The sequence below is a fragment of the Carassius carassius genome, chromosome 12 (genome assembly GCF_963082965.1).
Source record: "Carassius carassius chromosome 12, fCarCar2.1, whole genome shotgun sequence".
In the NCBI taxonomy this organism is placed as follows: Eukaryota; Metazoa; Chordata; class Actinopteri; order Cypriniformes; family Cyprinidae; genus Carassius; species Carassius carassius.
In genome coordinates this window covers 32341397-32369307 of record NC_081766.1, presented here as the reverse complement: position 1 = coordinate 32369307, position 27911 = coordinate 32341397, and the positions used below count along the sequence as shown (strand labels likewise).

The 27911-nt window shown below is 39.1% G+C and overlaps 1 protein-coding gene across 1 annotated transcript in view; it reads left to right on the top strand.

The window, feature by feature from the left end:
- LOC132155262 (protein Wnt-9a-like) overlaps window positions 1-20478 on the top strand; it is a 45427-nt gene extending 24949 nt beyond the window's left edge. Inside the window, exons 2-4 of the mRNA XM_059564141.1 lie at window positions 5964-6223; window positions 16843-17105; window positions 17588-20478. Coding sequence (XP_059420124.1) covers window positions 5964-6223; window positions 16843-17105; window positions 17588-18076 — 1012 coding nt within the window. The 3' untranslated portion in view covers window positions 18077-20478. The remainder of the gene's footprint in view (window positions 1-5963; window positions 6224-16842; window positions 17106-17587) is intronic.
- The last annotated feature ends 7433 nt before the right edge of the window (window positions 20479-27911 follow it).

The window sequence follows — 27911 nt, the reverse complement described above, 5'->3', positions numbered from 1 at the left end:
TTGTGAGGCAAGCTAGTCTTATGAGATGAGATTCGTAGAGATCTATAACCCTAACTTTACAGCAGCAAATATGAATCTCACGAGAGTTCAAAAGAATGATGTTCTAGACGTAACCTTAATTTCCTGCAATGTTTAGTTCCAAAACTAATCTTAAAAAGACTAATCATTCAAGGTCTTTAAGTTCACATGAAAATGACAGGTGTGTTAGAGCAGGGTTTGAACTACATTCTCTAGAAGCGGGATTGAGCATTTCTGATTTAGAAGAACAAGAGACCTTGTCATTTACCCTATATTTATTCTCATATATGTACCATATTGGCAGCAAATTCCATTTTAGCATAAATCCATCTGCCTAAATCTCTCTATGAAACACACACATACACAGTTCGAACATAGTGATCATCTGAATGTTAAAAAAAAACACATGACCTGTTGTGCAATTAATACTTAATAAAAAGTTGTTTGTGAAAAAAAGTACCAAAGCGATAATTAAAATAATAATAATAGTAATGCATCCAGACGTGTGATTTTGCTTGTGAAAACCCAGCTAAAGAGTTTTTTTTAGTGATTTGCAGTTTTACATAAAATCATCTTTCCTAATGTAAAACATTATGTCAAGATACCTTGAAGGTAACCTTGATATTTTTAATATTGACTGAGTAAGGCCATGTCAAAGATTGAACTCAAAGTGAAATTAATAGTTGAAATCTAATTTTAATGCTGCTTGTCTCATAATTAGATTTTAAAACTATAGCCTGGATTTAACAGACAGGGTCACATATTGTTGAGAGCAATCAGCCTCGACAGCATGCTGACAAGTATACAATTATTCTTAATAATTATCCATATGAATGGGAGATGTAATAACACTCAATATTCTGGGTGTAGTCTTACCTTGATTTTATTCCTTCTAAAGAATTTGTTATATAATTATCACGAATGATACCTTGTTATGAAAATGAGCATTATGGAAGAGCTGTGAAAAGATTCTTCAAACAGTCTCTTTTTTAGTGTTCTGTGGAAACAACAAAACTGCATGAGGTTTAGTAAATAATGCAATGACAAGTTTCCTTTTTGGGTGATTTATTGCTTGAAGAAGTCAAAGGTTTGTCCAGAGATAAAACTTCAATTTAAGATTTATTGCTAGTCTCTACTGACATAGTGTAGAGACTGTAGAGCAGTCTGTCAAATCTATACAGTTTTGGAAAAAGAAAACACATAAAAGCTCACACATAGCTGAGGTGACTTCATCTTTCAAAAGCCTGAATACTTGACTGCTCTCCATTCTCACACATCCAGGCTTGCCCTCCAGCACTCTGGGTAAAAGGCTAAAAATACTGGGCTGTGAGCCATCGCCAGTAGCCCAGGGATTAGTGGAGCTCAGTGTCTCTGGCAGCTCTCCAGTTCCATAGTAGCTTTTGTGTTTCAGATAGAAGCATGTCTCAAAGACTTCTCAGAGGCCAGACATGAAATTTCTGTTTTGTTTCTGTGAGATCTGTCAGTTTGTGCTTGAATTCATACAGCCCAACATGCATCTGGTGTGTATGTTATTGGCTGATAATGAACTCTTAATCCTTTTTTAAAGGAAATGAAGGGTAAATGCACAAGGAATAAGTTTTCCTTTGGGCCAGAATCAAACCTTATGCAATAAATTTGTAATTAAGTTGCTCAGCCATGACAGTAGCTGCCTTGAAAAAGAAAAATGACAGTATGTCCGCCCTATATCCGCCTCTTGTTGCAACAAGTACTTCAGTTGCTTTATGAATGGTACCCCAAAACATCCAGTGTCACATTAGCTAGAAGTTTTTGTGTTCACATACTTTTGAGCCTCATACAATGACTGCATTACTAAAGTTTCCGACACTTCTATTAGAAAGTATACAGCTAACGAATCAGTACAGCCATGAATAATAAATCTATTTTAAAGCTTAAATTAGTTTAATTGTCGTTCCTTTGGTATTTGATAATAATTGAGCAATGGTTACTTGTGAGTGAAGTTTATATCATATGTGTACATTGACTATTTCTTGTTCGCTTGTAATGTTAAACATGGCTCTGTTGCAGAGGGATAAACTGTCATTATAAAATAAGCTATGGATGTGGGTGTTGTTAATATACTTTTGCAAGTCTTTGCCTGCCTAGTTTCTGTTTCATAACTTGTCAATAGGTATCAAATTGCAGCAGTAAACAGATTCCTTACACTTAGCTTCAGCTTACAAGATTGTGTTTGTGTTCATTTAAACATGCTGAACTCATGCCGCGTCAGGGCTCCCGAGAGAAATGTCTCACAGACCTGTTTAAATCTGTGTTATGCGTTCAGAATTTCCCTTTAGTACTTGGAATGAAACCTGTAGACTGTATTTTTGGCTCTCATGACCATTTGCATCATATATTTTGTTTTGTCAGCTTTTCTGCAGATGCATCATTGCACACTTGTTTGCTTATTGAGGTTACACTTACAGTCTGCCTTTACGTCTGAGCTGGAACTAAAACTTGTAGAAGATATTGCAAGTATATCATAGCCACTATATGAAGATGTATTTATAATGGAAAGATACACTTTGCTAAGGAATTGAATATTCCTTTTTTCCATTCCCAGAGAACCGTAGTATGTTGGTACGTTGAGGGTGGTCTCTCTGAGAGGCAGGATATTACAGAATCACACAGGCAAGCCACAAGCATGTCTAATGTCCTAATTGGATTATGCAGTTGCGGTTTCTTGACAGCAAATTATTCAAACAACCTGAACCCTGAATCCCTTGTGTTTTCAAGAGATGACAAATAATGTAAGACAGCGCTTTGGCATACACCTGATGATCAGCAATTAACTTGCCTCGAATCGAAAATGTTCAGACAATATCGCCAAGTAGTACAGTATGTGACCACATAGGTCAAGCTCTTTCATGACCACACATTTGCTTAAATAATTCCTGGGAAAAGCAGCTGAATTTACTCTTTTCCACCCCCAGAATTCCCCCATTTTGTCAGCCAGATCTCACATCAAGCCTGAAGGTTACAACTGAATAAAAACACAAGTGGACCCCCTTATATTTTTGCATGAAGTCACCTTTGAGCAACTGAATAAACATGTTTTTATGTCATGATTTCCTTATGAGGCAGCTTCTTTTCAAGCTCAGAATATATTGCATGAAAATTTGGAAATTTAGCTGCATGAAAAAAAACAAAAACATCAGTATCTAGTGCCAAAAAACCTCAGCAAAATTATATTAAAGTGATCAGAGCAGAATACTTCTGGAAACCTCCAGTGCTGTGATTAATATCAACATCTGCTGCTCTGTTGATGTATATATGTTGTAGTTAATAATAGCCAACACTTATATTAGAAGTTTAAAGCTATAAAAAAATTTAAAGCTTTAATCTTCAGTGTAATAACATATGTGTTTTAAGACCCGAGTCTGTGAGTTTTGCAAATCCATTTATTTCTTTGCTTCTCATTGAATGTGTAAAAGGAACCCAGAAATTACACATAATGAGCTACTGCCCTGCCAGTGCTGTCAATTGGTGTGACCAATATGGTCATTAGCTGACAGTCTTGTCCACTGTATGTGTTGTGAAAGTAACTCTCAGTTGTCCTCGTCACCAACCGCAGAATGCTGGTTAGATGTGGCAGACCCAGCCAGCGTGTTTTATGCTTGCATGCTCTAAAATCACACTTTGCACCCCTTTTACTTCCATTCATACACATGCATACAAGGGAGATCAGCAACACAAGCTCATGCAAAGAAATACTGTACTCTATTGTGTACAGAAGTTCAAGTTTGGTAAACTTTGACTTGCGAGGAGAAGATTTGGGACCAATAGGCAATCAAAACATCAAAGAGGTACCACTTGACTTAATTAAAATATTCAAGCTGCAATGGTTTGCAGTGTTATTTGTAGATTATGTACATTCAAATTTTGAATTTATGTGTTGCATTATTAATAATGAACTAAAGCTCTGGAGACGTTATATCCTGTTCATTGCAGTGTCTGTAGACATTTTGCATATAGGAAGCCCAGCGTGACCACAACTTCACACACACTTGCATAAAAGTGCAGTATTTTATCAGTCTATAATAACTATTTTCAGTATTGGACTCAAATACTGTGATATGATATTCCACACAATCATTTTTGGAATTGTTTTGGAAGGGTGCCACTATAAACTAATAAGCATATGGGTCAACCTCTGCAGCTTATCAGCTCATCAGAGTTTGAACTGACATTACTTGAGTACAGAATTGTATTTATTTATTTATTTATTTTTTTACAATTGCTAGGACACAATTCTCAATAAGTAGGTCACTTTTTCAGAACTCTTCACACAGCAGGAACATGCAGCATCAATCTATGTGGGCTAAACTGTGGATCATTTCTCATTCATTTAGCAGAAAATGCATTCATTGATGACATCTGTCAAATTACATGAATTCTTTTCTCACTTCCACACAAAAACCACCAAAACTTTATGTTCTACAAGACAATTTACACGTTTACATAATCTTTTCAAAACTATTAAACTTAAGTGAAAATCCTAGCGCAGTGCAAAAATGAATAAGATTCAATTCAGAATGTAAAAAATCTTCTAATAACATCAAAGCAGTTGCATGTAGCTGAACATCTTTACAAGTGTTAGTCTTTCACCTTCATTACCATCTATACAAAAGGGGAAAACTTAGGAATAATTTTGTAATGTAATGTAAACATGGACCATGTAACATATTCTGCAGTGAATTATAAACAGTAGAGAGTATGATTCTTGTTTTGTAAAGAAATGTTACAAAAGAAAACATTGTATAATGCTACTTGTTGTTAATGTTTTTTAGGTTGTTGTGTTATGATTAATAAAGCCCAGATAGCACACGCAAGATGCTTAAAGCATCTGCTGTGTACAAACATCTGATAGACATCTCAAAGATGTCAGTTTTACATACATTCTACATCATAAACATTTTCTAAACGTCTATTTGACATCTGATAGGAAACGTCCTATAGATGTATTGCAGATGAGCAAACACACAAAATACGTCTTGCAGATCTAAATGCAGATGCCAAATAGACATCTGCGTGATGAATGTGTGCTATCAGGGTGTGTTTGTTTGGTGTAAACCTTTTCTAGTGTTATGTAAGAATGCCTTGATTTGAGACATTAATGAAGTGTTTTTGTAGTTTTAGTGCATATTGAATGTGAAATAAACTGCTCTGTCAAGTTGGAAGATGGTTAGAAGAACTGTGTGAAGAGTTTTGAAAAATATGTCCTAGCGGTTGTAAAAAAAACTCTAAGAACAGCTTTAATTTCAGAAAAGAAGAAGAAGAAGAAAAAAGAAAACGTAAATTTGGGACCAGAATTTTCTTTTACGACCTTGTCCCCAATGCATGATATTGATTTGTGATGTGCCTTGCCAAGTAGTGGTGCTTATGTGGGTGATTTGAGGGTGAATTTATATTTTGGCATTTTTCTGTTACAAATCTGATTCATTGCACTTGCAATATTCAGTCCTCAATACGAAGTTGTATAACCCATTTAAATTCAGTGCAATATACAGTAGACAGATCACAAACTGCTTGTCTGTTGTATTGGATTTCTTGAACTTCTCAAGAGTTGAACTAGCATTGGCCAAACAAACAACTTGGCTCAATGTGTATGTAGAAGCATGCTTGTAAAAACTAGGCTCCGGGGTTGATGGAACTTTCCAAATCATATACCATGGTATGAGTACATTTATATCACGGTAATGGTATATTACAGTAAATGTATGATTTTCATTTTTATTTTTTATTTTTTGACTATACACTATATTTAATGACTGTATACTTTTGAACTTTGGTCTTTGTCTGGGACACCCTTTCAAAATGGTAAAGGCTACTTGCTAACACATCTCTTTAGATGTTCCTATATAACATTTAAAAGTAGCCTTTTAACACTTCCTCAGTAACAGTGATTGTATTTCTGTCTTTTGTAGGCTAACAGGTAATGAACCCCTATCCATTTTGCCACTGAGTTCACAGCCAGACGAAAGGGTGGGCAAGGCACACTACAAGCTGTGTGATCGACTCAAACTGGAGAAGAAACAGCGCAGAATGTGCAGACGGGACCCTGGCGTGGCTGAGACTCTAATGGAGGCCATCAGCATGAGTGCCTTAGAGTGCCAGTATCAGTTTCGCTTTGAGAGATGGAACTGCACCTTAGAGGGCCGCTACAGGGCTAACATTTTAAAGAGAGGTAAGTAGTGTGAAATCTATACAATGCCTATACAATATTGATGGTCTGCTGACTATGAGTAAATGCATGTACAGGTAAACATATTTTACCAGCCCTTTCCATAACCTGAAAGTCTAATACTCTAATGAGAGCTAGAGGCTGTTGACACAACACCGTTTTCAACTAAAAACAGAAAACTTTTTATGCCTTTTGGTCATTCATTTACATGACAACAGCATTTTGTAGGTCTGAAAATGCCAACCCAGGCTCACTGAAAATATATGCTTGTGAAGACGTTTCGATGTGAAAGGTCCAGGGAGTGGTGCTGAAACTTGCGTTGCCTTATGACCATGCCCATGTTTTTATTACATTGGTACAAGTTTTGAGGCACACGTATAATTTGGCCCACCATAACAGATACGACTAGAGGAGAAAAATGCCATTGATTCTAGGCCTGTTGCGATAGTTACTATATTGACTTATCACACAAAATATGGACATGACTTTGCTGCAGCCTGGAATTGAACTACTGGTTTCGTCTGGTCAGAGGAGAACTGGCCCCCCAACTGAGCCTGGTTTCTCCCAAGGTTTTTTTCTCCATTCTGTCACCGATGGAGTTTCGGTTCCTTGCCGCTGTCACCTCTGGCTTGCTTAGTTGGGGTCACTTCATCTACAGCGATATCGTTGACTTGATTGCAAATAAATGCACAGACACTATTTAACTGAACAGAGATGAAATCACTGAATTCAATGATGAACTGCCTTTAACTATCATTTTGCATTATTGACACACTGTTTTCCTAATGAATGTTGTTCAGTTGCTTTGACGCAATGTATTTAGTTTAAAGCGCTATATAAATAAAGGTGACTTGACTTGACATGACTGCAGTAGGTTTTGGTAATGCAGTATTGCCCTTTGCGTTTACATGCTTGTTTGTTCACATAAAAAATGAATTTCAAAAACATTATAGATATCCAGCTGCCTCTGACATCTGGCCTACTCTCTATTGTTATGAGCTCCCCTAGTCTAGGTTAGGAAATTCTCATAACAAGGAAATAAAAGGACAATAAAAGGACTTGGATCCAATGATCCATATCTCCTCTCCTGTCCCAGCTCACTCACAAAAATTACACTTTAGAGAAGAGTAAACCTTACCTACATAGTGGCTTTTTATTTGAAGCATTACAAAAGATAAAACAATCATGAAGTGATTCTCTTCAGGAGAGGTACAAGCCAAAAAAGCAAAACACACTTTACCTTTAGAGTTTACTAACTTATACAAGAAAAACTCACAAAATTAATGACAAGGGTCTTCCCTGACTTCTTAACTGTTGTAAAACAGAAGAAAACCATTTACAAATAGAAAAAGAGCAAACCTGCTCGTTACAGCTTCCGAAGACACCTTTTAAATGGTGAATTAATGTGATTAAAATGCCATGTTTGGAAAAGCCACACAATGAATACAATAGTCAGCCACACAAGCCGAGTTACACAATAGCACACATCAGTCTGGAGCAGGAGACAAAGAGCAAAAACCACAATCGTGGAGGGGAGCAACGACGAACACGTGCACACCATACAACTCCCGCTTAGCCATTGAAATTTTCTACTTATTTAAACAATCCCGTTCCTCTTCACAAATTCTCCTTCTATAAAGAGAGAGAGAAATAGAGAATAGAATTTTCAAGCATCTTTATTTAAAAAAAAAAAAGATTAGTCACATAAAAACATTAAATATATTTTTTTTCACAATTTTATGGAGTTTTATGGAATGTGTCAAGGGGACGTAACGTCTCCGTTCCCTCCTTCAGGGAACAAGGGTTACATACATAACCAAGACGTTCCCTTTCAGTTGGTCACGTTCGACATTACGAATGGGGTCCCTTACAAAACGCCACATGGCTGTCTTCCATCGACCCGTGTGAGTGATAGCACCCTGTCGTGAGGCCAGCACGAGTGAGGGCACATAACTTACACAGAATACACTGGGTAGCATATTCCAGCTGGACGTATGCTAGCAGGCTGCCTGCCCGTGGGAGGACTTACAGAAGGCAGGTATCCACCAAGGTGATGATACATAAGAACTCTGAGGTACCCAGCCCGCAGGGTGGAAGTTTTAACGACAGAGTTGGCAAGGGGCTTGCCAAGGGAAAGACACATGCTGCGGAGAGACTTACTGTGGACATACACACGTGGGATTGCCCAGAAAGGGGAATCACAACACATGGAGGCACCTAGTCCCACACAGGGCTGACTAAGGGGCATGTACGCAAGTGTTAGACATTAACAGTGCTGGAGGAACCCAGGGTTCTGACTGAGGAACTCACCTGAGGGGAATAGCGCACGCATCCAGTCCGCGGAGTGGAATGCCGCAGCTAGCAGATTGACACCAAGCAGGTCCTTACTGGCCCGGAGGGGCGAGTACCCGGGAGGACATGGACTCTACGTGGAAATTATAAAATCTCGCAAATGTGTTAGGTGTCGCCCAGCCCGCAGCTCTATAGATGTCTGTTAGCGAGGCGCCATGCGCCAGTGCCCAGGATAAAGCTACACTCCTAGTTGAGTGAGCTCTCACCCCTAGGGGGCATGGCAGGTCTTGAGCCTGATAAGCCAGGACAATAGCATCCACTATCCAGTGGGATAACCTCTGCTTGGAGACAGCCTTTCCCTTCTGCTGGTCTCCGTAACAGACAAAGAGCTGGTCTGAGGTCCTAAGGCACCGAGTCCTGTCCACGTAAATGCGGAGCGCACGTACTGGACAGAGGAGCGCCAGGGCTGGGTCTGCCTCCTCCCGGGGCAGCGCTTGCAAGTTCACCACCTGATCCCTAAAAGGAGTAGTGGGAACTTTGGGCACGTACCCAGGCCGAGGTCTCAAGATAACGTGAGAGTTAGCCGGCCCCAATTCCAGGCATGCTTCATCAACTGAAAATGCCTGCAGGTCCCCAACCCTCTTCACCGAAGCCAAAGCCGTCAAGACCGCAGTTTTCAAAGATAAAAACTTTAGCTCTACTGAGAGCAAGGGTTCAAAGGGAGCTCTCTGCAGTGCCGATAGAACCACTGTGAGGTCCCAAGAGGGGACTTGCTGAGGGCGAGACGGATTGAGCCTCCTTGCTCCTCTCAGGAACCTGATGATCAGATCGTGCCTCCCAAGAGACTTACCTTCAACAGGGTCATGGTGAGCCGAAATGGCGGCCACATAGACCTTGAGGGTGGAAGGAGACAGCCTTTGTTCCAACCCCTCCTGAAGAAAGGAAAGCACTGACCCAATCGGACATTTCCAGGGGTCCTCACACCGTGAAGAACACCAAGTGACGAAGAGGTTCCACTTCAAAGCATAGGCGTGTCTGGTGGACATGGCTCTAGCTGAAGTGATGGTAGCTACCACCTTTGGTGGCAAAGTACCTAAACCTTCCGTGACCCGTCCAGAACCCACACATGTAGGTTCCATAGATCAGGACGTGGGCGCCAGAGGGTGCCCCGTCTCTGAGAAAAAAGGTCCTTCCTCCGAGGAATTGGCCAGGGAGGGGCTGTTGCGAGGAGTACAGGTTCGGGGAACCAGGTCCGACCGGGTCAAAAAGGCGCAACCATGAGGACCTGCTCCTCGTCCTCCCTGATCTTGCACAACGTCTGTGCAAGAAGGCTCACTGGGGGAAACGCATACTTGAGCAGGCCCAGCAGCCAGCTGTGTGCCAGGGCGTCCGTGCCGAGGGTGCCCTCTGTCAGGGAGTAAAACAACTGGCAGTGGGAATTTTCTGGAGAGGCAAACAGGTCTACCTGAGCGTCTCCGAAGTGTTCCCAAATCAGCTGAACCGACTGCGGGTGGAGTCTCCATTCCCCGGGGCGAGACTGCTGTCGTGATGCTTGTGACTCCACAAGAGGAGATGGCGAGCGAGTTGCGACATGCGGCGGGAGCGTAGACCACCCTGACGGTTGATGTACGCTACGGTCGCAGTGTTGTCCGTACGGACCAGAACGTGCTTGTCCTTCAGCAGGGCCCTGAAGCGGTGCAGAGCAACTCGAGGCAATTGACATGCCACTGAAGTCGGGGTCCTGTGCAGGAGCCCAACGCAGCATGCCCGTTGCACATGGCACCCCAGCCCGTGGCAGAGGCATCTGTTGACACACCTGAGACGGGTCGCCCGTCTCAAGAACATCGCTTGGCCTGGCGTTTGGCAGGCTTAGGGGCAGAGACGGCCGAGCGGGAGTGGAGGAGGCCGCAGGGGGGCGCCCTCGGCGACGAGCAGGCTGAGGCGGCTGCGCCGGTGGCCGGGTGGAGGCAGCAGTGGGCCGCCAGGGCAGGATGTGTCTGATGGCCTCAGACTGCTTCTGGGCGGCAGAGAACTGCTGAGCAAAGCTCTCTACCGCGTCGCCGAAGAGGCCATCCTGGGAGACCGGGGCGTTGAGGAGCAGAGCCTGATCAGACTCCCTCATGTCTGCCAGGTTCAGCCATAGGTGGCGCTCCTGGACCAGCAAAGTGGACATCACCTGACCCAAGGAGCGCGCAGTGACCTTCGTCCCCCAGAGAGCGAGGAGCAGCTTGGCCTGATAGACCTGAAGGGAGGCCATGGCATGCAGGGCAGAAGCGGCTTGGCCCGCAGCTCTGTAAGCCTTGGCCACAAGCGTGGATGAGAACTTACAGGCCTTGGAGGGCAGCTTGGGACCACCACGCCAAGCGGAGGCGCTCTGTGGACACAGTTGCATCGCAACAGAACGCTCCACCGGGGGAATCCCAGCATACCCCTTGACCGCCCCGCCATCGAGGGCAGTGAAGGCGGAGGAAGTACCAGAACGGTTTCAGGCGGTTAAAGGTGCCTTCCATGAACTGGTTACTTCCTTGTGCACTTCCGGGAAGAAAGGAACCAGAGGGGGGTGCTGGCGATCCGCATGAGCAGCCCCCAGGAACCAATCATCCAGCCTCGAGTGCTCGGTACAGGGCGGAGGATTCCACTCAAGCCCGATGCTCTCCGCTGCCCGGGAAAGCACGGCCGTCAGCTTGGGATCGAACTTAAATCGGACCTCGGCACTCCCGAGGGAGGCAACGCAGTCGAATCCTCATCTCCTGAGGACTCAAGTCTGCCTTGTGTTGCGGCGATTGACATACGGTCATCTTTGCGAGCCCCGAATGAGATGTCAGGAGCCTGAGAGGGTCCAGCAAACTCATCCAGAAACTCAACCGGCTGCGTCGTATGTGAGGGGCGTGTGGCCCGACGAGGTTGGCTCATCTGGGAAGCCCACACAGTAACCCTCAGATCACCCTGGCCACCAGCCGAAGTAGCCCTCTTACGAGAAGAAGAGCTAGAACGGGGTGTGGCAGAGGGGACTCTATACCTTTTAAGTTAATCGAGTCTCGATCTCAATGCCGAGATGGTCATGTCCCTGCAATGAGAACATGAGCCATCCACGAACGCAGTCTCAGCGTGCTGGAAGCCCAGACATGTGACACAGCGATCGTGGCCGTCACGAGGAGCGATGTATCGACCACACCCAGAAACACACGGGCGAAATGACATCTTTAAAAAGACGCAAATCGGCCAGTATCTCTTTTGTGAAAGAAATTTGCTCTTTCAGAGGTGTTGAAGCGATCAGGGGAATGCGGGAGCTGTCGCAGGAAACCCAGACGAACCGCTGAATCGCGCCGTCACACCAACACCAGCTCTTGCTTGTAGCACTCCAGTGATAGCAGCAAGCGATGTGCTCGGCTCTGAAGCGAAAGCTTGAATGTGAGTTGCTCGCATTGCTCCTTATATACCCGCTCTGCGGGGCGGAGCTCGCGATGCAAATCCCGCAGACCAAGGTACTTTGTGTACCATTGGCTCGTTTTGTACCACTCGAAGGTGATTGGGCTCTCGGGCGAGATCCCATTCGTAACGTCGAACGTGACTGACTGAAAGGGAACACAAAGCTCCTCTGTTACACCATATTCTTTCAAAAATATTTAAGGACTTTGTAAACTTTGTAAAAACAAAAATCAACTAAAAGCCTTGATTTTATCATAGCCTTTTATCAACACCCTTTCAACATTATAATAAATGTTTTACTCAATTTGATCTCTTCTGCTAATGTAAATAGCCATTTTGGCTTTACCCAAATTAAAATTAAGCAATTGACACTCATTCTTTCGTTTTTTGAACATATTTAAAGCCCAAAACAAAAGTTTGGACAGAAAACTTCTCATTAAAACAATTAAAAAGATTTTGCAAACCATCAAATAAAGACATAAGTTTTGAACAATACAAAAAGGTATGAAAAACAGTCTCTAGCTGAAAACAAAAAGGACATTCATTGCTAACATCTGGATTTAAAACAGAAATAAAAGCATTAACAGCAATAATGCCATGCAGAATCCGCTTTTGTAGATCTCCAGCTCTTTTAGTTAACAGTGGCTTGTACAGTGCTCTCCACTCCGGTCTAACATTATTACTCATCTTAAAAACAGTATGCCATGGTGTGTCAACTCTTTCATGCAGTCCCTTCTTGTTACAGTTTTTCTCAGTCACTTTGGTGCATTTCTTAAATCAGAAATGAAATTCTCAAAACTACTTGTACAACCTCCACATCATCTAGTCATTTATACACATCACAAAACCAGTTTCTGATTCTTTTGAACAAACTGCGATTGCTTTTGTACATTCGTGCAATTGATTATGCACATTTATCTGCGGTTACCTACATTATTAGTTGCTAATGTCATGTCGCTCAAAATGTATTATACAGTTTTCTGTGCAATAGTCTTACCCCTCAAAACATCTAGTCTTTAGGTCATCGTATAAGTCATTAAATACAAAATGGTTCATCTAGTTGTCATAAACTGCCAAGCACACTTTTTATTTTTATTTTTACAAATTATTATTAGACTTTTTGTCAATTTGGCATGAATTGTGCAAGTGAATCTTGACTAATGAAGAGAATGTAGATGATAATGATAATGACCAATGATAAACCATTTCTCTGAAATAGATGAAAGGTTCATCTCATGAATCTTCAGTTGGAAAGGTTATACTGTGTAGACAGAGGACAACACAAGAGTTACAAATTCTGAAAATTTATTTTTCCTTTTCTATATCACAATGGCATTGCAAAGTTTTTTTGTTTTTTTGGGTCAGACCACTAGTAAAAGTGTAACTGGGAATTCTATCCAGTCTCTTTCAATCAATATCCCACATACAGAAATGTGTAAATTTGTACTTTTGAAATGGATATATGGCATACATAAGCATATGGCATACTGTTCAATATAGTAACTGTCATACAAAATGTTGCCATAGTTTACATCAGAACATCCCTCCAGAGTACAGTTATATTGTTATAATGTAATATAATGTGTTATATTGACAACATTACTAAGCAATTTGACTGTCTTATCCGTAAACTATGACACAGGGACTTGTCATTCGATGGCACTGACATGTTCATTGACACAGATATTTATATTTGAGAGATGAACTAAGGATTTTGAGCAAGAGACTGGCTTTTGCAGGTAATCCATGGTGTTTTGCTATTTTTAAGAGTTGTTTTGAGAAATGCACTTACTGTTTTGCAAATCTCAAGGATGATTCGAGAAATGTACCAAAGCAACTGAGAAAAACTGTAAAATATTTGACACTAGCTTCATAAAAAAATATGTTTTTTAATTATTTTGTTCTAAAAGCAGATTGAAATTTCTGTAATACTTGTGTAACAATTCAAATGGATTTCACTTCTAAAAGAATACAGATTACCTGTATCTGTCATTCTTCAGGTCAAGTCATATTAGTAAATCAGTTTCCCATCAGTTGTCAGAAGATGAAAGCGATATCTTTGTTATAGCATCCTTTCAGTGTTTAAGGGGAATTTGCCCCTTTAATCAATGACATTGTTCTCTATGAAATGAAACATCAGCTTCTGCATTATCCAGATAATGCATCGATCGTTGATTGAGCCTTACTAATTGACTTTCAAAGTTAAATTAATTTCAACACCATGTTTCATTCATGAATGAATCAGCATTTTTATCTGTATTAGGCTAGCTGCACATTAGATGATTTTCAAATCTTAAACGATTTTAAAACTATGGGAGACCACAGACATGAAGACATTCAACTGATATTTTGCCTTATAATCCTCTGAACACACACACTAGACGATTTGACCAGACTGCAATAACACACACTTGTCTATTGTAGGAAAGATTTCACAGTGACACGTGATCTCACAGACACTCGCAAGATCAAAAGTGACTAGAGAAGAAAAACAAATAGAGGACAATCAACTTTGTCAGCTGGCTCTCCTGTCGAACGTTCTGTTTCACAGTGAAAAACAAAGTATAGAAAAGAATATGGGTAATGTTCTCTGCTTTCGTTGCATGTTTGTGGCTGCCAAGCTTAAGCTATAGAAGCACGCAACGGTAGGTGACACTTGATTGCTCTCATTGGTTATCGTGGGTATCACGTCAGAGGCAGACTGATCAGGAGTCATGTTTGATATTTACAATTTGAGTTCGGGGATGATGGGTCTCGATCGGGAGCAGATAAATAATTGTAATGAACCACACAATAGAGGATTTTTGGACAAAAAATTGTTTGCGACAAGCCTCAAATCTGGCCACACCCCCGATTGTTCGGGGCTGCAAATCGGGCTTAAAATCAGTCTTAAAATCGTCTAGTGTGCGACCAGCCTTAGTTAAATGAAGAGATCGGTTTAATGATGACTACTCAAAGACCGTTCCTTGCCACCACCTACTGGTGTAACAGTGTAATTGCATTGATTGACAGTCCCAGTGTTGATACTGATGAAATATATGCACTTTTGGAAAGTCTATTTATATAGCATTATAGTAATAATAATAATAAAAGTAATGCGTTAATATCACTGTCAGCGAAATATCCTGATGAAATTCATGTTCAAACAAGCACAAGTGATATTATGTCTGTTCAGCAGTACCTTCCTCTGTGAACAAACTTTCAGTCGTTTTAACTTGAACAAGTGTAAAATGAGAAGCAAATAACTGACTTTCACCTACTTAATATCCTGACTTTGTCAGTAATTCAGCTGCCACCCAATTTGGAAAACATTTAAAAAATAAGGACTGGCTTTATGTCTCTCATTAGAGATCACTGATTTTGAAAGCATATAGCTGTGTTGCTTTTATCTTGAATAGCTGTATTAGGCATTGAACTATATTGTAGTACAAATGGGAGTGTTTATATGTTTTCATTGTAAAGTACTTTCTGTTTAATTGAACTATAAAACTTTGAAAATAAAACTGCAGTAGTTAAGCAGTTTACAGAGTAATATTTTCTTATGTATATTGATGATATTCTAATTATATGACCAGCACCTGTATTCATTTTTAAATATTATGTATTCATTTCTTAAATATTATGAACTCATAAATGATGGGAACCTTAGAAAATGTATTATAATAAATATAATTTATCAACCTTGTAATAAAATACAGTTTGGTATAATGCAATTCTTATTCTTATTTAATTCTTATTTATTGACTGAGGGACCACAGCTCAAGTTTGATTTTTGGCCCTTCATAAGAAAAAGTTTGGGCATCTCTGATCCTACACCCAACCCAACTACAACTACACCAGCCTGATAGTGTTAACAAATGCAAACATGATATAAAAACACATTCGCTGATACAACTGTGTTATTTTTACTTCCTTCTACACAGGTTTGAGCTGTTTTGTTGAAACATTTGTTTCATGGGATTGTACCGGTGAACCTCCGTACCGGAGTGCTTCACTTCACAAGTGAAAACGGCATATTGTGTGAGCTACTGAGCAAACCTACTACATTATAAAACCCATAAATAAAGTTGTATATGTGGTGCTAATGTTCAAAAGTATAAGTTTTCAAATCTTGCAGCATATTAGAATTGTTTTGAACATAATATTGTGCAGGAATTGTGCGAAAATTAGGCTTTCTTAGGGAAAAAGTTTTAGTGTTCATTTCAACTGGAAACTGCAGTGATTTGTATGTAGGTAAATTTTTTGAGTGTTGAATAAGTGTAGGTTGAGAAATGTATTTCCAATGTGCAAACTTTTAAAATAGGGTTTCAAAGTGCAAGTTTTTGAAAACAATACCATTATAGTCTCCGTGTGAACTATAAAAATTTGAATTTGTGAAAAAAGTGACGTCATGCACAAGTTTCTTTACAAAGTGACATCACCAACTACTGACCTGGCATGCTTATTACATCAGTTTAGTCATTTTCAGATCCATGAGAACAGCTGTTGTTTTTGCAAGATTGTCACCTGTATGATAAACTTAAAAAAAGTAAAAACTTTTCCATTATGTAGTACATTGTTGTTTTGTAAACATACCCTTAGTTGACATGTAGTTGCAAAATAACTAGTTAGTAGAACGTCTAAAGTGGATTATAAAAATAAAATTTAACTGATTATGATACTGTTTTTGCAGGTTTATCTTTTTTTTCAGGTTTCTTTGATGAACAAAGTATTTTTGAAATCAAACATCTTTTGTAATGTCTTTACTGTCATTCATTTAATGTGTCCTTGTTGAACAAAAGGAAGTTCAAGGGGTGCTTGGAACTGTTACTAGCATTCCCTGTAAAATCCCAGGAGAAATCCCAGGATTAAAGGTCAGGAATGAACTATTGGCTTTCTCTTAATCTCCATGTTCCTCACAGGCTTCAAGGAGACGGCATTCCTCTATGCCATCTCTTCAGCAGGCCTGAACCATGCCATGGCCAAAGCCTGCAGCGCTGGCCGTATGGAGCGCTGCACCTGTGATGAGGCTCCTGACCTGGAGAACCGCAAAGCTTGGCAGTGGGGAGGCTGTGGAGACAACCTCAAGTACAGCAACAAATTTGTCAAAGACTTTCTGGGTAAGAGGTCCAACAAGGATCTCCGCGCCCGGATAGATATGCACAACAGCAATGTAGGAATAAAGGTAAGCTGTTAAGATATATTCAAAAGTATGTAGATCATGGGAATGATAAATAATTCGAGAAATGTTGTGAGACAAAAACATGAATGAGGAACATGAAGTTATCTGCATACAGTATACTATAAAGTGATTGAATCATTTAGCTTTCTTTCTTTCTTTCTCTGTGGTGGTTAAATGTTCAGCTTAAAAAACAATCAAAATATGTGGGAACATCAAAGTCACTGCTTCAATGTGCTTTTGAAATACTTGTTTTGTAAATAGCATTGCCCATCTGTTTAACTGACCCATAGAGATTTTTCAATTTGAGGGGCAACATAAGGGTTTGGTAAACACAGCACTTACTGCGTCTTTGATGTATCGCAGCTGAGCGCTGTGCTGTGTCTGCTGAGATAATTGGAGACATAAATGTTGATGTTTGGTAAAAATCTTGAATGTATTCCTTTGATGTGTGTAGTCTGACTACTTTTAACATTTGTCCTGCACAGGTGATCAAGGCAGGGGTGGAGACCACCTGTAAGTGTCATGGAGTTTCGGGCTCATGTACCGTGCAAACATGCTGGAGGCAGCTGGCACCATTCCACGAAATCGGCAAGCAGCTCAAGCAGCGCTATGAGAATTCAATCAGAGTGGTCAGCTCCACCAACGAGGCGACTGGGGAGGGGGAGATCTCCCAGACCCGATCCCAGGGGCAGCAGCCCTCTCCGGGCCCTCAGCCGGACCTCATTCCACGCACTCTTGACCTTCTTCACATTGAGGACTCACCGAGTTTTTGTAGGCCTAGCAAGTATTCGGCAGGCACCATGGCCCGCAAATGCTACAAGGATAAGAACTGTGAGGCCATCTGCTGCGGCAGAGGCCACAACACTCAGAGTCGGGTGGTGACTAGACCGTGTCAGTGCCAGGTGCGCTGGTGCTGCTATGTTGAATGCAAACAGTGCACACAAAGAGAAGAAGTTTACACCTGTAAGGGGTAAAAACTGTCACGACTATGCTGAATATCTCTCACCAGTCTGAGAACAGTGAATGAGTGGAAGGCAAAAAGAGAGGAGAAGTGACAAGTTGTCCTGGTTTGGGGAAAGGTCTCAAAGACATCAAACTAGTTGAAAGCACTTTTTTGAGAGGTTTTGCAGGGCATTTTTTTCTGTTTTCCATGTGGAGCAGCATGAAAGCTGTATAATATTCCAAGCCTAAAGGAATGGTCTACAGCTTTGAGAGACACCTTGGAAGTAGATTAAACATTTCACGGAGTAATTCATCTGCCAAGATATCAATCAGCAGTGAAGTCCAGTCTTGGACAGACAATTGTTTGTCCAATGATTTGACAGTCTTGAATAATAGCTTCAAGCCATTTGTGTAAGAGGTTGTGTATGTATGTGACTTAATTCCAACTTGCAGACAGAATTTGCAGTTAAAAATGATGGGGTCAGATTTATTCTACATGCACATGTATTCTACACCCACACAAGAGTGTATATGCATATGTACATAGATAAAATTACATTATAATTCTATTATATACACCACTTATATGAGTATGTTAAATAACCACTAACCACACAAATGTTTTATTGTTTGTGTGCTTGCATTCACTTTGTGTTGTAATTCTCTTTGACAAGGCCCTTAGGAAAGCAATAATTTTGATTTGTGTTTTTCTGTGGATATAATTTATGCAAAATGTGCTTTTCCTTCCTTTTTGTATTTTTATTTTATTAATTTCTTTTTTGCTTGACAGTGGAAATCTTTGCCAGTCTATTTAAGATTTAAACTTGGCATTTAACAAACTCTACAAATGACTGTTCAGGGAACAAGTGAAACCACTATGCGCCATTGGATGGTAAAGAAATCTCAGAGATATTACAAGGAGCTTAGGCTCAGTGATTTAGGCTTCCACTTGATGACAGATCTGTCCATCCAACTGCTGATTCATTGCTGTGATAATTGCAGCAGTGCTTTTCAGGACAATGCTGGTTAACTATGATATATGCCATGGTTCATGGCCACTACGTTCTGTCAGTTTCACAGACAGCTAGAGGGTGCAAATAAGAGTTGAGAATGAACATGACAGCAAATGTGAGACCCAAACTTGCATTTCTAGGGGGGAAATAATCAAACTCTGCTATTCTAATACATTTGCCAGCAGATATGGATGTTGGAAAATTACGCTGAACACATTTTTTATATTCAAATGTGGATGATGTACTGCTTGACTGTGGTTCTCTATTGTTAACTTTTACTAATTAAGTTTGCTGAATAACCACATTGGACAAATTCCCATGCATGTTAATCAACAATGATCATTTCATCAAATCTATTCACAATTGTAGAGAGGCTGGACATGGTATATTTTTTTATGACTATATGGGCATAGAAGTCCATATACTGTATCTATATTGTAAAATATAAACACTGAAATTCCATATTTTTGAAAATTATTTAACATAACAGCTGGCATGGAGAATGCTGCTGTGTGACCAAATGACAGGATCTAAGTTTCTGATCAGACTTTTAATCATTTAAATGCTCTGTCAGTTTAGTGGCAAAACGAACTTTGAATATGACTTTGTATACAGATTGCCAAACTCTGTTGAGATCACATCATGTAAATACAATATATAGAAATTAAGATATGACAAAATATATATGAATGAATTATATATGCTCTTTTATTTTATTTCTTTGTTTAGTGTGAATGAACTACTGAGTGAGAGACTGACAACAAGAAAAATGGCACCATTCACGCACTGAAGCTTGGAAGCTCTTTTATTTATTTATGAAATGTTTTTTTTTTTTTAAATAGCTATGGTTATGTTCCTGTGGTATACAGACAAAATTGAGGCACATGCATACCGCTTTTGGACAGAACTTTCCAGAATAAAGATGTTTAGACCTGTCTGACTAAGTAGAGGTACAGTACGTTGTTGTTTTAAGTTAAAATTCAAACTCAAACTTTTATGATGTGCCAAGTTCAGTGCTTTGTCAATAAATGTTACAATTTTATGTAATTATCCTTTGTAGATCTTTGTGAAAATATGCATAATCTGGAAAGCGCTGTATTTTATCTTTTTTTTTCAAATCTTTAATTAAGCAAATTTACTTATTTAATTTTTGTTCAAATGTTGTAAAACCATCTGGTGAATGATTCAATAAGGAAAGTTTCGGTATTGCATTGAAGATTCAGACTAAAATTACATCTGCATAAATAGACAGCACTAAATAATAATAATAATAATAATGATAATTTTATTCATTAATTAATTTGTCTTGGTTTTTTTTTTCTCAGTAAAATATCTTTAAAACAAGACAATTATGTACTTCTGCAAATCTACAGAAAAGATATTAATAAGATATTAAGACTTTTTGCTTCTCAAGTAAGGATTGTTCACATACAGTACAGACCAAAAGTTTGGACACACCTTCTCATTCAAAGAGTTTTCTTTATTTTCATGACTATGAAAATTGTAGATTCACACTGAAGGCATCAAAACTATGAATTAACACATGTGGAATTATATATGGAATTATATACATAACAAAAAAGTGTGAAACAACTGAAAATATGTCATATTCGAGGTTCTTCAAAGTAGCCACCTTTTGCTTTGATTACTGCTTTGCACACTCTTGGCATTCTCTTGATGAGCTTCAAGAGGTATCACCTGAAATGTTCTTCCAACAGTCTTGAAGGAGTTCCCCGAGAGATGCTTAGCACTTGTTGGCCCTTTTGCCTTCTGTCTGCGGTCCAGCTCACCCCTAAACCATCTCGATTGGGTTCAGGTCCGGTGACTGTGGAGGCCAGGTCATCTGGCGCAGCACCCATCACTCTCCTTCTTGGTCAAATAGCCCTTGATGCCTTCAGTGTGAATCTACAATTTTCATAGTCATGAAAATAAAGAAAACTCTTTGAATGAGAAGGCGTGTCCAAACTTTTGGTCTGTACTGTATTTGCATAACAAAAATGCTATTATCTAATATATATATATATAAAATCAGTGAAGATTTTGTTGCAAATTTTGAATACAAAAACCAAGGGGTTCAGCAGTGCATAGGAATTAATTCTGTCCAAGAAGAGATTAAATTTTTCATTCATTTAAAGTAACAAGCTGAATTCCAAATAGTCATTTGATGGGGAGACATGCCAATTAAAGAATGCATGGAAACACAAACATAGACTTTAGCATGCTAAATGAAAATCATAATAGCTATGCCGAGTTTTTGACCAGTCATGGTGTCTGCCCACAGCAGAAGTGAACAGAAAATAGCAATGACATTCATATAAGACGAAATTCTCCTCAGCTGCTTTTTCACATCTGTTTTGATTCACTAAATATGATGACATACAATACAGTTCAATATAAATATCATATATAGTTGCATTTTGGCATGCTGCATGTTCTCAGTAATATATATATATATATATATATATATATATATATATATTTTTTTTTTTTCATTGACAGAAGGCATTGTTAAAGCACATAAGTTTCTTTTTGTTGTTGTCTTGGTTCCATATTCTTCCTTTTCCAATGCAACCTGTATAAAATGAATTTGGTAGGAAAATGCACACAGAGACAAAATATAGCTTATATTTAAATGTTTATGAGTATGTGTTAATTGTATATTTTTTAAAGTTCAATACGATTTTCTATATATTTTCTTGCATTTTGCCTGTTATTGGGATTATTTGCTTTCTAGGGTTGTGGTAGACATTTTTTCCCCCTACAACTTTATTGCTCCCGACAACTTTCCCCCAAGATAAAAAAAAACCACTGCAAACCCTGTAAAATTCACTTCTGCTCTTATGTATGAATGCAATGTTGTCCTTATTTATTATAAGAAATATATACCAAAGATTAACCATATTTAGTTTGTAACCAAAACAAAACTACACACCTACAATAATACTATATGTCCCAGTTAGCTGTAGAAATTTCCTCATTTGTAGCATAACGGCTGTAAAATGTTATACTATTTTATACTACTCTGCTGATTATATAAAAAATAAACAACTGGCAAGTTAGTTAATGTTTTAGACCTACATTCATTGAGAGTGGATCACAGATACTTAACATTGATCAAATGCACAGTAATTTTTCCCAAAATTTTTCCAAATTCCAATGGCTTGGTCACTATTCTGATTTTTGTCAGGGTTTGTGCAATGCTGTAACTATTAAAAGGCATTCTTTTTCTTTTAAGTGCAGTTTTTGTCAGTAGTTTGTCTTTGTCCACTTTTTCTTGTCTTATGGGAAACTATTTTCCTCTAAATTATTTTCCTCTACCTCATGTGTATAGCTTGTAGGTATAAACTGATCATGAATGACTGGTAAGAATGTATTTAAGTTATTTAACATCTTTGTATAACAAAGGCAAGAAAATCTGAAAATAATTAAAGAGTTTTAAAAAGAATGTTGAGATTTTGTGTTTCTGATTTTACAGGATGTTTCATCACATCTAAAGCCTCCTTTCTATTGGTTAAAAGGTTGTTGAAAAAAGTGTTTTGTTGGGTTTCATTAAGATAAAATCCTTTTTTTTCAAGTAACCTATGCTGGCAGGTTATCATGCAATATGATATTACAAACCTTTCTGTCTGTTACTGACCCCCTTTACTCTGAAATTTGGAAAACCTACACAGTAATGGGGAACAGGAATCTGATCAACATGATTCCTGTTCTTGTCTTTATCCTATTTTGGGGACACTGAGAGTAATTACAGGCAGGAAACAGCTGTCTCAAGGTGCTTTTTTTTCAGTGACAGATTACTGTAATGACCTTTTATTTAATGGCTTTCATATCTGTAGTGAATTCCACAAGCTTGGTTCAGTTAAAGTCATTCATTTTAAACTCCTGCTGGAATAGCATCTTCCAATGTCCGGCTGTAATTGGGGATGGGGTTGAGATTGTCGCCACCAGAGAGGTAATTAGTGAGAATTGGTGAGTTGAGAGGAAGATGTACTGTACATCTGGACAGATGGAGAAGACATGGGGGAAAATATATGAAGTATACAGTTTCATCATTTGTAACATCATGACATTGTCTTGGTACCAAACACTACAGTGATTTTTTTAAAATAAGCAGAATATCATTTATATGCATCTCTCTGCTTACACGTTTTTGTAAACCTGTTTCATATCATGCTGACATAGCTCTAGAACCTCTGATTATGTTAAATCAGAAGTCAAACAACTTTGCCAGATTATGACACTAACTCCCCACTGAGGATCTTTTGTTCAGTCAACAGCCTCAAGTTCTTCACCAGCTGTGTATGTGAATATAACTAAAGCCTTAGTGAGAGAGCTCGGAGTATCCCAACAACATTCATGTGCTTAGAACATAAGAAAATTGCTAATAAATGTGATTTGATATCAGAAAAATCTACTTCAGTAATTCATGTAATTATTAATAATTCACCTTAGGACTGCCCCCAACTAAAAAATGTTCTGTTGGACAAATAGCTGTTCATTTAAGCCACTATTTGAATAATCACATGTTTATATTAATTTAATTATTTGAATATGTACTTGGGGGGCCTTTCATATATAGCCTATTTCAGTCAACTGCATGCAAAATGAATATATTGGGAAAAAATAGCAAGGAGATATTTTAATTTATTAACTAACCAGTTAATAAAACATACCCTCTTCTTGTTAGGGGGGCGGTCCTACAGTTAAGACACATCAGAGCAATCCTCCATTCACTTCTTGGCTACCTCTCTATTGTTAGTCAATGCTACAGAACCAACACAAACAAAGAGTAATTCTATTGCTAATAAAGTCTTTATCATTATCATTTGACAGACTGAATAGCGAACTGTATGGACACTTCGTTTGAGTCTCAATATATTTATTCAATTACAGTTTGTGTTTGTGGTTTAAATCTAATGGTGTATGTCACAGTATGTTCAGTTTTCACATGGTTAATTTTTGTTAGCTAGATCATCACAGAAACCCTGTGATGTCTGACAAATGTTAAAGGATAACGAGCATTGGAAGGGCATCGCATTCACTTTTCATCCCTTGGGCTGCTCTCACCTTACTCTGTATAACCTTATTCCCAGCATGTATCAACCCTTCTAGCTTCCTGTCCAGTGCCAGGCTCTAGCTCCATCTGTAACTGTGCGGTGTACTGTAATCTTGCAACGTTTTGACAGCTGTTACCATTGAGGAAGTGGGTGCAACTAGAGCAAATTAAGGCTGTAGAAAAAATACCAACCGGACGGACAGACAGACAGGCAGACAGACAGACACACACAGACACACACGCATGCACAAAAAGCAGTCTGTTTCCTATTCTCATCATTTTATCTGCTAAGTTCAACAACAGGGTTGATGTGGTCAAGAATGGTGGGAAAGTGAGATAATCTGGCAGTTAAAAAGTTAAAAACAACACAAGTATGCAGCAGTCCCCTCATTAGTCACCCATAGAGCAGAGGTGTGTAGTTGCCCATTCCACTGAAGCTTTGTGATGAGACGTGTTTCATTCTGCCTATGACTGTATGTGAAATCAAGTGCTACGAGGTGAAGAAGCAACAAAAATGGAAGAGTTTGCACTGCAAGAGTAACGTTTACACAGGTAGTGCTTCTAGGCAACTACAAGGGTTTGTGGAGAGACTATCATATTCAATGTACAGGTACATCTCAATAAATTAGAGTGTCATGGAAAAGTTCATTTATTTCAATAATTCAACTAAAATTGTGAAACTTGTGTATTAAATAAATTCAATGCATACAGACTGAAGTAGTTTAAGTCTTTGGTTCTTTTAATTGTGATGATTTTGGCTCACATTTAACAAAAACCCACCAATCTTAACAAATTAGAATACTTCATAAGACCAATAAAAAAAAAAAAAAAAAAAAATATATATATATATATAAAAAAATCTTTAGTTAATTGTTGGCCTTCTGGAAAGTATGTTCGGGTTCAGGTATGGTGAGTTTGCTGGCCAGTTGGTTGTATATCTTATTCTTCCACACTTTTTCCTTCCACTCAACTTTCTGTTAACTTGCTTGGATACAGCACTCTGTGAACAGCCAGCTTCTTTGGCAATGAATGTTTGTGGCTTATCCTCTCCTTGTGAAGGGAGTCAATGATTGTCTTCTGGACAACTGTCAGATCAGCAGTCTTGTCTTCCCCATGATTGTGTAGCCTAGTGAACCAATCTGAGAGACCATTTTGAAGGCTCAGGAAACCTTTGCAGGTGTTTTGAGTTGATTAGCTGATTGGCATGTCATCATATTCTAATTTGTTGAGATTTGTTGAATTGGTGGGTTTTTGTTAAATGTGAGCCAAAATCATCACAATTAAAAGAACCAAAGACTAACTACTTCAAACTACTTCAGTCTGTGTACATTGAATTTATTTAATATACAAGTTTGATTTGAATTACAGAAATAAATTAACTTTTCCACGACATTCTAATTTATAGAGATGCACCTGTACAGGTAACATATATAGCAATATCAGTCTTGATATAGTAGAGGTAAAGAAACCAAATTCAAAAGAACCAAATCACAAATTATATCTGACTAACAGTGCCAACCACTAATATTGGCACCGTTGGTAAATAGGAGCAAAGTTGGCTGTAAAAATTAATCTGCATTGTTTATCCTTTTGCTCTTTCACGAGTTCACGCTTACATATAATTACTAGAGTAGTGTACCCCCCTTCCCCATCTATTAAAGGTGAACTCGAAGTGAGGAGATGGGGTGGAGGAGGGATGCTGATAAACCGTCAATGGATAGAGGTAAGTCAGCGATATTTATACTGTGGTATTGATTACTAGATTGTGGTCCACCTGTGTTGATTAGGCTAAGTATATGACACGCTCCCCTCGAATCTTGTTACGAGGACACCATTTATTAAAAAAAAAAAAAAAAAAAAAAAAAATTCGAACCTATCGTTGAAATACAACAAAATAAATTGGGGGGAAACTCTCATTATGAAATAAATGTTTTTCTCCAATCCATGTTGGCCACAACTATTGGCACCGCTAGAAGTCTTATGAGTGTGTAATGATAAAACCTTCCTAATCATCGGGAAGAAGGAAGCGGGAACTGGCGGACAATCAACTGAAACTTTAATAATGACAAAAGAAATACAAAACAGCGCGTCAGCCCCTCACGGACGACTGATGCGCACAAATAAAAAGCAAAACACAAACTAAAATCCAGGCCTGGTCCTCTCTCTTCCGTCACTGTCGTCGCTCCGGTTTTATATCCCTCCATCTCCTCCGTGGGACTCGAGACCGGCGAGTGTCGCAGGTGTCGCTCATCTCCAATCACTCCACCGGCCTCGCTCCTGTTCCCACGTCCCTCGGCCCCGCCCCACTCGTCACAGAGTGAAATATCTCTGAAGTATATTCCCATTTTTTTGGAACACCAGGTTGACTAGGAAAATGAAATTCTCCAGCCATGACTTCCTGTTCCACAGGATTATAAATAGAAGGACACAAAGGCCAAATTCCCTTTATCATTCATCACAAAGAGTAAAGAATATAGTTCTGATGTGCAAAACAAGATAATGTAAAGATAGAAGATATAAAGTGGCTGTAAGAAAATAGCTAAAGCATTTAAAATCCCCATTTCCACCATCAAGGAAATAATTAAGAAGTTCCAATCAACTAAACATTTTACAAATCTGCGTTTGAAGAGGATGTGTGTCTATATCATCCTAATGCACAGTGAGGAGGAGAATTTGAGTGGCCAAAGACTCTCCAAGGACCACAGCTGGAGAATCGCAGAGATTGAGTCTTGGGGTCAGAAAGAAACAAAATTATAATAATAATCAAACAGCACCTACATCACCACATGTTATTCAAGAAGGTTTCAAGAAAAATCCTCTTCACTCATCCAAAAACAAACTCCAGTATATTCAGTTGTCATACATGATTGGTACTTCCCACATAGCAAATGTCTTCTGGCCCAGATCCGGGCCACACAATGACTTTTCCCTCAGCCCAAGTACTGCAATGAATGATGGCCCTGAAGTGGCCCAGAACTGGATTAAAGACTCCGGCCACATATGGGCCATAACCGGCCTGAATCTCAGCCAGTTAATCAGCCTCAGCTGGCCCTGATCTGCGCCAAAACAGGTTTTATTATTGGTGCCAATTCTCAGCCTTAAGTAAACCAGAAACCCCAAATCTGAGCAACACCTGAGCCATATATAGCCCAGACCCAACCCAGACAGCAAGCAGTGTCGGCCCAGATCCGGCCCGAATGGATTTCACGCAGGCCAGATGTGGGCCGGATCTGGGCCAACACTATATTGTTGTCTGGGAATTTTAATATTTCATATTATTACCTTGTATATTACTATGATCGCAATTTTTCATTTTGTGACATGTTTTTAATGTAGACACAAACTATGCCAATAAAGTACATTAAACTGAATAGAAAATCATACTTAAAACCCATACATCATGTAACTGTGCAATAAAAAAAAATATTGCATTGGTTTTTCTATTTATTTTTATAAAGAACAAATCAAGCAATAAAGAGTGAGTGTATAAAGTAAACAGTCTATAAGAGTAACGAAACAGATAGACACATTTAACTTAATCATAATCATTTATTACAGATGTGACAAAGAGCAGTAGTCCAAATGACTAAGCATTGCAGTTGCAGTCCATCTGGCAGAATATAATAGTAGTGTGAGGAGCAGGGCATAATTTAAGTTGTTAAACGCTGAAAATACTATCCTGATCCACTCCCTCAAGGCGCACATTTCTCATTCAAAACATGCATCACCAGAAACAAGGCATGTCGCAATCTCCGACGAAACCGACAAGAGCCAATGAGCGTTTGATATCGCTGCCGT